General features: G+C 31.4%; 1 protein-coding gene across 1 annotated transcript in view; it reads left to right on the top strand.

The window, feature by feature from the left end:
- The window catches only part of LOC139488876 (Ig-like and fibronectin type-III domain-containing protein 2), a 104,994-nt gene extending 91,293 nt beyond the window's left edge, over positions 1-13,701 (top strand). The window contains exons 38-40 of the mRNA XM_071274828.1: positions 1,177-1,267; positions 8,280-8,361; positions 10,235-13,701. Of these exons, the coding sequence (XP_071130929.1) occupies positions 1,177-1,267; positions 8,280-8,361; positions 10,235-10,360 (299 nt within the window). The 3' untranslated portion in view covers positions 10,361-13,701. The remainder of the gene's footprint in view (positions 1-1,176; positions 1,268-8,279; positions 8,362-10,234) is intronic.
- The last annotated feature ends 469 nt before the right edge of the window (positions 13,702-14,170 follow it).

The following is a 14,170-nucleotide window of genomic DNA, read 5'->3' as shown; positions in this document are numbered from 1 at the left end:
TTTCTTTAAAAAAAAAGAAGAGATCATTCAGTACTGCTTGATTAGTTCTTATCGTTATTTTGAGGATTTTTGTTTTATTTAGAAAGTTTGCAAAAACGATTATAGTTGTAAAATTTGATATTTTGTATCGTGAAAAAGTGTATAGCATTTTGATGATTGTGAAAAGGATCTCAAAAGATATGTTGCCACTTATTCGTTATTTCATAAAGTCCATGAAAACAATCAAATCTTTCTTTAAACAAGTTATAGGTTATATTTGTAATTGGTACATCAAGAGATTGGATTTATATGACTTATTCAGCTTCTCTTTTGTTTGTGAAAAGATTGATGGTTCAATGCCATTGGGTCTGATGATTTTATAATACTACTATAAAATAAAAATCTGTCTGTCTGTTCTGCATACGTTAAATGTTGTTTTTTAAAGCTTAGATTGTCTCAACTGATTTCCGTTAAGTTTGATATTTATAAAACAAAGATCCTTGTTGAAAAAAAAAACATTGATAAAAAAACGGCAGAAAAACAACTGACATATTCCTGACTTTAGCATAGTCATATTCCTTAACCAAATGGGGTGTTTAATCTCGCTTTCTTTCTTGTCTAAAAGTCTAACTGAAGCAGTGAAATACACATGTTTATTCACAGCAACGGTTCTTGAGCTTCAACGTTCGCTATGTGAAGCAGTTAAAATGCCAGTAAAACAGGTCTTCATCGATTTGAGAGTCAAAAGATGGTTTGTAATACCTGATTCCATAAATCACTAGATCAACTGCTCAAACGAATGATAAAGAACTAATGTTTGATTTTGTAACTTAGGTGTACTCAGTGAGTGTGTGGTCATTTAATAGCATTTCAATAATGAGTATCGATGCTTTTTTCACCAAAATCCATATGATAAATAATTGTACAAGTTATAAGTGAATTTTTGTCCATTTTTGTACAAATTGTAATTTGTACAAGCACTTTTTGTACAAATTACAATTTGTACAAAGTCAAAATACAAATTATAATTTGTACAATATTTTTGTACAAATTATAATTTGTACAAAATGATAACTTGTACACAACATACGCATATGGTCATGACCATACACGTATGGTCCAAATACTCATATGGTCCGGAACATATCCATGATAAAATTTTTAAGTATCCAATAAAATATTTATTTGTTTTCATAGATTCTGGAAGTAGTGGTGGTGTGTTAGCTGCAGTAATTATTATCATACTGGTCTTGGTAGGAGCTGCAGTTGCTGGTGTTCTATATTACAGGTAACAAGACAATACATGTACTATAAATACTATACAGCTGGTTATTGATCCATTGATGTTGGTGTAGATTTTTTTAAATTTTTTATTTATATATTAATAGGATACAATAGTTTAGTATTCCAGAGAACCTTTCAAATAAGTCCATGTTTGAATGGTATATATATTTTATATTTTGAGTATTATCATTTTAAAAGAGTGTAGGCAGTTAAGGAAATTACAGCATACTTGCCAACCTCTGACAATGGAAAATCATGTCATGACATGACATGTCAAAAAGCGTAAGAAAATGTGTGACGTAGATGCGGACTTTTTAATATGAATGTGGTAATGTTCATAATTTCACATACAAATTTGTTAATATAAAAAAACAATATATATTCTACTGTAAACTTAAATTTTTTTGTATTAAACAGTGGTCTGTTATGTTGCTTTTAAAGCACCACAACTAGGCACATATTCAAAACAACTGCCAGTTTCAAATTCAGTTACATTTATTTGATAACAGGTTAAAGAACACAATATAAATGTAACATAGTCAATTTCTTTATAATTGAAAATGCTCTCCCACAGAAGGAATTAATATTTGACTGAATTAGCTTTATCAAGATTTGAAAGAATGTCATAATGCTGAAAATGTAAAATGTCATCTATTGTCTCTGCCATTGCTCCCATTGCTATTGCCTGGTCAAAACTGGCTAGTTCATCAGAAAAAAGCTGGTACTATGAGAGCTGATCAAACAGTTCTGTGATATTTTCATCCCCATGGCCTGTAGAAATCTTTTGGCTAGATTTGAAACTGAAATTGAAAAAGAATTTTCATCCCCATGGCCTGTAGAAATCTTTTGGCTAGATTTGAAACTGAAATTGATTTTTTTTTTATAAACATGATAAATTTGATTTCCATTAAATAAACATGTTAAATGCTTATTAAATAGCTACATTGTATTTCTCCTCTCAAATATATTGTTTTTGTCGAGCCTTCGACTTTAGTCGAAAAAGCGAGACTAAGCGATCCTACATTCCGTCGTCGTCGGCGTCGTCGGCGGCGTCAACAAATATTCACTCTGTGGTTAAAGTTTTTGAAATTTTAATAACTTTCTTAAACTATACTGGATTTCTACCAAAGTTTGACAGAAGCTTGTTTATGATCATAAGATAATATCCAGAAGTAAATTTTGTAAAAATAAAATTCCATTTTTTCCATATTTTACTATAATTGGACTTAGTTTTTTCTGCGGGGAAACAAAACATTCACTCTGTGGTTAAAGTTTTTTGAATTTTAATAACTTTCTCAAACTATCCTGGGTTTGTACCAAACTTGGACAGAAGCTTGTTTATGATCATAAGATAATATCCAGAAGTAAATTTTGTAAAAATAAAATTCCATTTTTTCCGTATTTTACTTACAAATGGACTTAGTTTTTTTCTGCGGGGAACCATTACATTCACTCTGTGGTTAAAGTTTTTAGAATTTTAATAACTTTCTTAAACTATCCTGGGTTTGTACCAAACTTGGACAGAAGGTTGTTTATGATCATAAGATAGTATCCAGAAGTAAATTTTGTAAATAAATAAATCCATTTTTTCCATATTTTACTTTTAAATGGACTTAGTTTTTCTGCGGGGAATCATTACATTCACTCTGTGGTTAAAGTTTTTAAAATTTTAATAACTTTCTTAAACTATCCTGGGTTTGTACCAAACTTGGACGAAGCTTATTTATGATCATAAGATTGTATCCAGAAGTAAAGTTTGTAAATAAATAAATCCATTTTTTCCATATTTTACTTTTAAATGGACTTAGTTTTTCTGCGGGGAACCATTACATTCACTCTGTGGTTAAAGTTTTTAAAATTTTAATAACTTTCTTAATTAAACTATACTGGGTTTGTACCAAACTTGGACAGAAGCTTATTTATGATCATATTAGATTGTATCCAGAAGTAAAGTTTGTAAAAAGATTACTCCGTTTTTTCTGTAATTTACTTTTAAATGGACTTAGATTTTCTTACAATCATAAAATAGTAACAAGAGGAATATTTTTATTGATTTTTTTCCTCATTATTGTTGAGCCTGCAATTTACAGCAAAATTGGCGAGACACTGGGTTCCGCGGAACCCTTACAAATTTTTATCATTGCAACATAGAATGCACAATGCATTACTAGTCACACGAACTCCAAAATAAAATTTATAAAATCTTGAATCTTGGTACGTACACATCGTTTTGGCTAAACAATCAGCGCTTTAGACGACGGTGCAGGCCCTGAAAGTGACCTCTTTCTGTGCACATTTCCCCTATAAAGTGAATTTGAAAGAAAGTCACAAAATCGTTAAAACTAATCACAAAGTACTTACCTGTTACTGTTTGTCCATATAGAAAAATAAACAATAGTACAATATGGCAGCAAAACAATTACTTCAAATTTTTCGCTATTTATATATATATAATATATATAATAGTACGGCGGCTTTGTGAAAAATTGTGCACATCCTGCTACAAGCATGAAATTTGGCATAGACCTTCCTCAACTATTACTCTTTTATTTCAGATAGGGAGGCATTTGAAAAAAAATGTCTCACTTCCGGTAAAATCCAAAATGGTGGACGTCATACTTAAATCAGCCCAATATCGAAGGCTAGTGTGTAAAAATGTGTTGTTATCATGCTACTATCATAATATTTGGTACAAAGCTTTGTTTTTTACTTCTTTTGGATAAATGAAATAAATAAGATGTCTTCAGAAACCCTACTTCCGGTTAAAATTCAACATGGCGGACATTGTACTTAAATAAGCTTATTTTTAAGGGAGGGTAATTGAAATGTGTTTTAACGTATTGCTACTATCATAAAATTGTGCAGGAACCTTTCGTTGGTGCTTCTCATGGATACAATGTATAAGACATATGTTTTAAAAACCCTTACTTCCGGTAATATCCAAAATGGCGGACTTAGAAATATCAATTTATTTTTCAAATTTTCAACTTTTTTTAAAATGTAAAGAAAATGATTTTTTTTTATGCTGGTCATTAAACTTTTGGCTTTAAGTTATCCCCAAAACCACTTATTTTATCATGTTGTAAATGTTTAAATATAAAGTTGACACTTTCGGTAAAAATATGACGTAAATTTTAAAGATGAGTCTTTAATCCATTTCTTCGATGTAGAGTTTTGGATAGATTGGTTAAAACAAAATAAAATCACTATAGTACTAAAACATATTTAAAATTACTACAATTTTCGGCCAAAAATAACGATTTCCACGACATGCACACATCGCAGTGCATGGGAGACCCGATTTCCACAATGTACAAGTTTCTGACAAAATGATGAGGCCTCAGAAAGAGTTTTTATGAAAGGGACCCTCTTTGTCCCTTCGCAATCCATTAGTGCTTGGACTGGGTAGCATAAGCGCCAATCCCAGGCTCGTCTCACTAAACACCTGCATTAGTATATTGCACGTTTTACATGCTTGAAAAGACTACACCAATTTTAGGGAATAGCCTCACTTATAATTAGCCTTCCCTTTTGTGCAAAAAATGATTTTCTTGCTTCGTTAATCATGTTAGCTCCATCTGATAAGTTTGTTCGATCTTACAGTAAAACCCCGGTGATTTAGGCTGATCAATCATCATTCTTTATATTAAAGTCACATCTTCAAATACCACCAATGTCTCCCACGCAGTCTTTTTTTCCTTTTCAAGCAAAGAGAGAACCATATCACAACCGGTAAAGGTATGGGTCAGAAATAAGTGTGTGTGATCACTCATTGCCTAGTGCATTTGAAAGGCCATTAATAGATATTAATCCAAAGATTTTTGCCTTCCCAAACACAATCCATAGTTTGTCTACCCCTATGTCACGGAATAGCGAAACAGTAGTGACAGCATCATCAGTGACTGTTAATCATGAATCGTTTAAGTTCGTGTTTCACTGCATCAGACAAAGCACCATGATTTTAGTGTATGTTTCTTTATGTGAACATGGTGCTACACTTGAAATACATCAAGTGATGGATAAGATAGAATATCCTGAGCATTTGTTGCTACAAATACCATACTCATCAAAGACTTCATCCACTCTTGTTACAGTTTCAAGGTATTTTATTAAGGTAAGGACATAATACCCAATCATCATACTCGTTAGGAAACACCTTGAAACTGTAACACCATGGATGTAGTGTCGGATGCAAACATAGACAATACTGGTAGTTTGAAAGCTGCTAAAAGAAGCAAGAGCAACATTTAGGGGAAAGGGAATACAGACGAATCCAGGGTTAAAAACATCCTCAAAATTGGCAAAGTTTTCTGAGAGATGACGACAATAAGAAAGAACTTTTAAGTTTTCATTCACAAGAAGCTTGCTCAATACAATTTTGAGTTCAAGGTAGTTGTAGCAACAAATGCTCAGGATGTTCAATATTATCCACCACTTGATGATGTTTCAAGTTTAGCACCATGTTTACACGAAGAGACTGACACTATAATCAAGATCGATGTGTCTGATGCAGTAAAAACAGACTTAACTGAGTCATGACTCGAACAGTCGATACTGATGTCATTGCTGTTTCGCTAATCCGTGACATAGGAGCAGACAAACTTTGGTTTGCATTTGGAAGGGGAAAAAGCTTAAGATATATATCTATCCATGACCTTTCAAATGCAGTAGGCATTAAAAGATAACATGTTTGCTGGAATAAGAACTGCGTTTGTGACATTAATCATGTTAATGGCGTTTGAAGATGTGACTTTAGCATTTAGAATGATGATTGACCAGCCAACACCACCATATGGATTTGATAAATTTAATGTCATTGAAAACGATACGTGATTTTGTTGTCAGATCGAAAAAAAACTTATCAGATTGGGTTAACAAAGCAAGAAAATATGTGTTTTTGGGAATTTATGGATGTGAGGACCTATACCACAGTCTTTGTAAATTTGGGAAATCAACTCTCCGATTGTGAATTGCGGCCTAACGAGTATGATGATTGGATATTTAAATGTCCTTACCTTAATAAAATACCTTGAAACTGTAATACGAGTGAATGAAGTCTTGGATATGTGTGGTAGTTATAGCAACAAATGGTCAGGACATTCTATCTTATCCACCACGTGATGTGTTTCAAGTTTAGCACCAAGTTCACATTTAGAGGCAGACACTAGAATCATGGTGCATGTGTCTGATGCAGTGAAACATGAACTTAAACGAGTCATGATTCGAACAGTCGTTAATGATGATGCTGTCACTACTGTTTCGCTATTCCGTGACATAGGGGTAGACGATCTATGGATTGTGTTTGGGAGGGCAAAAGACTTTGGATTAATATCTATCAATGGCCTTTCAAATGCACTAGGCAATGAGTGATCTGACACACTTATTGTTATCCATGCCTTTACCTGTGGGAGACATTGATTGCATTTGAAGATGTGACATAAAGAATGGTGATTGGTCAGACTAAATCACCGGGGTTTTACTGTAAGATCGCACAAACTTAACAGATGGGTATAACATGGTTAACGAAGCAAGAAAATAACTATTTTCGCAAAAGGGAAGGCTTTTTGAGGCTATTCCTTCAACTTGTTCTAGTCTTTTCCAGCATGCAAATAATGCAATATACTTAGGTAGATGTTTAGCGAGACAAGCTATGGATTGGCTCTTATGCTACCCACTCCAGGCGGGGACAAATAGGATAACTTTTAAAAAACTCTTTTTGAGGCCTCATCATTTTGTCAGAAGCTTGAACATTGTGGATGTAAGAAGGATGCTGCGGTCATTTTTAATGTGGAAAATCAAGTCTCCCATGCACTGCAATGTGTGCATGTCGTGGTGATCGTTATTTTTGGCCGAAAATTGTAGTAATTTAAATATGTTTTAGTACTATAGTGATTTTATTTGGTTTTAACCAATCTATCCAAAACTCTACATCGAAGAAATGGATTGAGGACTCATCTTTGAAAATTACGTCATATTTTTACCGGAAGTGTCAACTTTATATTTAAACATTTACAACATGATAAAATTAGTGGTTTTGGGGATAACTTAAAGCCAAACATTTAATGACCAGCACAAAAAAATATCATTTTCTTAAAAAAAAGTTGAATATTTGAATAATTAATTGATATTTCTATGTCCGCCATTTTGGATATTACCGGAAGTAAGGGTTTTTAAGACATATGTCTTATACATTATAACCATCAAAAGCACCAAAGAAAGGTTCCTGCACAATGTAATGATAGTAGCAATACGTTAAAACACATTTCAATTACCCTCCCTAAAAAATAAGCTTATTTAAGTACAATGTCCGCCATGTTGAATTTTAACCGGAAGTAGGGTTTTTGAAGACATCTAATCTATAAAATATACCAAAAGTAGTACATAACAAAGGTTTGTACCAAATATTATGCTAGTAGCATGATAATAACACCTTTTCAAATACTAGCCTGCGATATTAGGCTGATTCAAGTATGACATCCGCCATTTTGGATTTTACCGGAAGTGAGACATTTTTTTAAAATGCCTCCCTATCTGAAATAAAAGAGTAATAGTTGAGGAAGGTCTATGCCAAATTTCATGCTTGTAGCAGGATGTGCACAATTCTTCTGAAACATGCTTGTAGCCGCCGGACTATAAGGAAAAAAACGGAGAATAGCGATATCACTAACGACCAAAAAATGAAAAGAACGAAAAAGCGTGTAATTGCGTGTAAAGTGTTGAAATCCTCGCATGTAAACCATTGAAAAAGGCGTGTATTACACGCGAATATCATGTCACTTGGCATGTATGAATTACAGTAAAAATTAACTAAAACAAATGTCAGGCTTGAGGGTTGATAAAATGTGTGGTATCAGAAAAGCAATATCATGATTACTTATTATATACCTAAATTAAATGTTTTTCATGTGACATGCCATTATGCAGATTAGGGATAAGTCTTTCCAAGCATGACTGATTTTGAAACATGTATCATCAAATATAAAAAAGTCACTTACTTTTCTCTGTTTTACTTTCAGGAGAAGGAATCGTCATAGATTTTCTGAAGCTGTTACTTTTGAGAATCCACAATACGGTTCAGCTCATGACTCACAAATAAAGGTCAATATGTTAAACATAATAATTTTATAAGGCTATTCTGTTAGATATTCAATTATAGAATTATGAGTTAAGAATAATTTTATTGGATATGAGGTATGATATTATACAACTACCTACCCTAGACCACTCCACACTCATGCCTGCTAACTGTTACTATTTGCAGAGGATAATATAACCATGAAGAAGTAAGTACATTTAAAATAACCCATAGGCATTTTGAAATGTTGGCAGGTATGGACAATGTATATAAACATATGAAGGTAACAAGTAACACAATCTCATACTGTACACTTTATTTTATCACAACAAATTATGTAGAAATATTGAATGGAAATTATCAGTCATTTCCAAGATGTTATATATTTGATCAAAATCAAAATAGTTGACATTCCTATGGTAAGGTAATATTTACCATTATGGTGACTTGAGTAACACCGGTATCACTCAGATTACAATTCTACCTTGACAAGTAAGTTTGTATTTAGCCTATAAAATACTTATTTAGGCTTGAGAATTGAAATGTCAGTTTATCCCATTCATACAATAGAAGTTGATAAATTTGGCTTCATGCCATTTACCTTGTCCAAAATTAAGGTCACTTTATTGTTATTGTGATATTGTTAAAGTACAAAAGAACCCTATATTCTGACCAATACTTAAAACTTTGTGCATCTTGATTTAATTGTTAAAAATCTGTTAATGTTGAATTTTTGGGGTTATTTCGGCCTTTTAATTGCATATTTCTTTACATGGTAGTTTGGTTTTTTCAGATATAAAAAAAAAACTATCTGCTTGACTTTATAGAAATAGACTATGCTTTTTGTTTACACCAAATCTGACAGATTACTATTTAGTTGCAAAATATTTTAAATGAGATACTTATTTTAGCCTAAAGATTCTCAAGGCTAAAATAAGTATTTTATAAGCTAAATACAAACTTACCTGTCAAGGTAGAATTGTAATCTGAGTGATACCGGTGTTTCTCAAGTCACCATAATGAATAAATTAAATTCTTATTGTACTTGGATATGCCCAATCTAACTACATATTTAGACTTTGGATATTGGACCATAATAGGTAAAAGTCCCATATCATTCTGTGTCAGAACAGTATGCTGTGTCAAATATTTAATCACATTCTAAAGGAGTATGTTCGATAAGGTCCTAAAATGGCCCCCTTTTTTAGCCTAAATTTCATATTCGGATTTATCGACCAATATCACGATAAATTATAGCTAATACATTGACTAGCTAGGATATAAACCATTTTGTTGAAAATTTTACGTTTCTGCGTTTCATTATGACGTCACAAGTTGTACTCATATTGATTTTTCACGAAAAAATCAATGAAAATGGGTAAATTTCCATAGATTATTGGACAGGAAACATAGAGCGCATACGTCGACAACAAAGATCTTTTAAAATAATGTTTGTGAAGACATTCCACATGTCTTATTTGAATCTTAAGCTTGTCGACGCCTGCGCTCTATGTTTCCTGGTCCTTTATTTGGTTGAAATCTAGCTGATTTTGTCAAATTTCACCAAAATCCCTTATCTTGACCTTTTTTGGATGTAAAAACCAACGTGTTAGAATTAAACTTTGACAAAAACAGTTCTGTTCAACATTCTAACATGTCGTAAAGGCAACTTGAAACATTTATTGTCTTGTAACTATGAACTTTATAATTGGGGCCAAATATGGCCCTTACCGAACTTACTCCTTTACCAAGCTTGAATGTTATGTCCATACTTGCCCCAATTGTTCAGGGTTTGACCTTTGTTGTCCAATCACTGCCCAGCATAGCATTTTACTTTTCTTAGAATGTCATATACATTTAGTTGTTTTAAAGTAATTTATTGAATGTGTATTTCAGATATCTGGACTACCAACAGATTCGACTGAAGACAATCCATTTGGATATTCTACTCTTCAGGAAGAAAGAGAATTCAATTCTCCTATGTTAGATGTGGATCATGTTGAGTTTAAACCAAGAAAATAGTTATTCCAGAAGATCTGTTTTCATTTGTGGTCCTATACAACATTAAATTCATTGTGTTTGTACGACACAGTAAAGTGTCACAAAATTCCCACAATGTGTTTGTACGACATGATAAAGTGTCACAAAATTCCCATCAAGTGTTTGTACAACATGATAAAGTGTCACATAATTCTCACCAGACATCATATCACACCATTTGTAAATTGTTTAACATCTCACCAACATACAATCAAATTGTTTTTTAATTATATTTTTCTAACATAACTTAAGCATGTTTCTTTTAAAAATTGGATAATAAATACGCCTCAGATATCTATATTTGATGTGAACATGCCAAAAGTATTTTGTATTATTAAAAAATAACATTCCTGAATTCTTGTTTCTAGACAAGTTAAATCTCCCACAGTTAATAATATCCCAATTTAATTCTTTTAGTTATAAAAAAAATTGGAAATTAGTGTCAAAATAGCTTTCACTTTTGAAATATTTTAATCTTGATAAGAAGATGTGGTATGAGACACCTAACCACTATTACAGTAGATATATTTATCTCATAAATTGAATAAAACATTTTCTTTTTTAAATATGATTATCACATTTTAGGCTCCTAAAATAGTTGTCTATTGGCAATCATACCACATCTTATTTTTATACTGATATTCTTATAGGGTTATGTTTATTGTTTTGTTTGAGTCATTTCAACAAGTCCTATTGGTACTGTTCTTTGTGAAGCCATGGTTATGTACATTCTACTTTTTTTTCATTTTGTGCAATTATTAGTTTGAAGTACTATTGGTGAGAAGATTTTTTTGTAACTTAATTATATTTATTTTATATTAATTTGAATCTCAAGTGCTAAGTGAATATGGTAATCATTTGCTCAAAATTTTATACAATGTGTATTAACAGCATAAACTTGAGGACAAATGGTCTACTGTATTCAAATTATACTGACATGGAGACCAATATTTCAATCTGCTCCATTTTAGACCATGACCAATGATTTGTTGTACTAAAACAAGTACTTCTGGTCAGATCAATAGGACAAATGTGCCCTCTTATTATAATTTCATTATTGTTCTATAGTGATTTCAAGTCCTTTATTTAATACTCAAATTAACCAAATATTTTACTTAATATTTAGTTTTAAATCTGTCCTTGTTACTTGTATGTTCTTTGGCACAATTTAATGGAATCATACCAGTAGAGAGGCATCGACAGCATTTAAATTAACTGTTTTCTATCCAAACATTTATACTTCTGCATGTATCAAAAGTCGTTTTTGACAAAATCATTTCAAAGTTGGAGCTTTTGTGAGAGACTATTTGATAGATTTTAATTTTAATTTGACAACTTTCATGCTTTTTTTGTAATTGTGCCATTGAAAATCAGAAAATAAGCAATTATGACGTTACTGCACACAAAATTGAGCATGTCTCATTTATATATTTTTTAATTTTAAAACTAACATTAAATCTCTTTTCGTTGTTTTTTTTTTAGAACTTTGTCCCCTTTATTTGTATTCATCAATCTAAACACCTTTCAAAATCTGCAAAAGAAATTGAAGTTCAGTTTAAATGTTATAGTTTTTCCATTAAAAAACAGGTTCGAGATTTGTGTTATATTATTTTGTTTCTTTTAGATTTTTTGAAAGTTAGAAACATTCCATCCGTTTGTTAATATTTGGGGACCATATTATGTAATTAAAGTTTGTTTTTCACTCATGTTTGGAGTGGATTTAAATTGAATAGTTTTATCAACATTAATAATGCAGAAAATAACTTGTATAATGTATGTAGTACACAGAGATCAAATAATATATGTAACAGACTTGTTGTGAACTTTATTTTGAGGAGTTGGTAGAGGAGATGTAAGTTTTTGTTAAAAACAACATCCAATATATTAATTTCTCTTTAATAATGATTTTTCAAAAGTTGAAGCTAGTGTACAAGTTATTTCATATAAACATATCCAATGATTAACTTCAGTCAGAGACATATAAATACATGTATACATATACTGCTTCAGTTCATCTTTTATGTGATATCCTTTGTTAAATTTAATCATGTATTATTCAAATTTAACCCCAATAAACTTTTACATATTACTCATTGCTGGGCCTCTGCCCTTATGTTGTTAATTTTCTTTAATAACAATCCTTCAAGAAATGTTGTTGTAAATGTGCTGACAATGCAGTTTTCCATAGAATTAACATTTGTAAGTGACATAACTCCTGTACTAGTAATTGATTGGCACTGATGTTGGATTTTTGATTTTTGAAATAATCTCCGGCATTGCTGATATAAACCTCTAAATTTCATAACAATCCCACAATAAATTAACCTTGAGAATTGTTACAAAAAAAATATGTGTTAGGCACTGACATTATTACTTGAAAATGTTAAACAAGCACACACGCTCCTTGTCTTTTTGAAGATGTTTATAACAAATAGCTTTCAAAATATCAAAAAAGTTATTTTTATTATCAAAAATTCATGCAATGCAGAAAGCTTAAACAAATATTTAATGAAATCAAAAGTTGTCCTTCAACATGTTATACTTGCTCATTATTCATCAATTTATTCTAACATTGCTTTGCTTAACCTAGTAAACTGCATTTGAATACTGTGGATTTATTTATTTATTTTTCTGAATTGTGTTAAAAAAAAAAATTTGATTTTGAGGTTTTGCATTATGCAAAAAGAAAATTTGTACTTCCTTAAACGATATATTCAGGTTCATCACATACCCATTAAACCCATGACGATTGGTATCCAACAGCATTTGATTATGTTCGAGAGCAGAAAATGCTTGCTTTGTATAAAATATATGCAATAGATATAACAGTTTTACTTTTGCAGTCTATTTTCTAAACATACCTCATTTTATAGACATAATTTTATTTATAATGTCAATTTCTAGACGGGTTGGTTAATATATTCTGGTTGTTTTATTTTTGCCATTTGATATTAAGTGACTGTAAAGTGAAAGTGATTTTTTCTCAAGCCTATATGACTTAAAATTGAGAATGGAAATGGGGAATGTGCCAAAGAGACAACAACCCGCCCATAGAAAAAAACAACAGCAGAAGGTCACCAACAGGTCTTCAATGTAACGAGAAATTCCCGCACCCAGAGGCGTCCTTCAACTGGCCCCTAAACAAATATATACTAGTTCAGTGATAATGAACGCCATACTAATTTCCAAATTGTACACTGTATTTTTTCATCTCTCATCCAAAAGGACTTAGAAAAGCTGTTTCTTGCTTAAACAATGTATAAGTTTATTATTAGGTTAGTTAAAGGGGTCCCCTAGTTGTCAATGATAATTGGTATGCAGTTTTAAAAGAATTTGCACATCACATAGATACATAGATTATTCAACCACACCCCCTCAAGCTTGGTCTTTTAACTGAAACTTTTTCAAAAGTTTGTCATAAGGTCAATTTAAGATGAACATCTAATGGTAAATGATATTAATGTTTGATATTCAGTTGTATTAGCATTTGCATATCTTATTGCCATTTAAACTATATGGTCCGGACCCTCAGTCATGATTTCTTGTAAAATTCTGAATAGTAAAAATCATGTTGTAGGTTTGTCATTTTACTTTCATTATTTGCATTATGATATCAAATAATACATTCAGGTAAGACATATCTCTGTGTCAAAAGTTTATGCTTTGTTGGGTTGCTGTGTCATTAATAGAAACTGACATTTTCTTCATCACGGAGAAATACATTATTTTTATTTTATTTTATGTAGTAGTGCATGACAAATTGTTTAAAACTTATTTCTTTCCTATTATTTC

The sequence above is a fragment of the Mytilus edulis genome, chromosome 9, assembly GCF_963676685.1.
Source record: "Mytilus edulis chromosome 9, xbMytEdul2.2, whole genome shotgun sequence".
NCBI lineage: Eukaryota > Metazoa > Mollusca > Bivalvia > Mytilida > Mytilidae > Mytilus > Mytilus edulis.
Note: the sequence above shows the minus strand (reverse complement) of the source record. Positions and strands in the feature narration are given on the sequence as shown.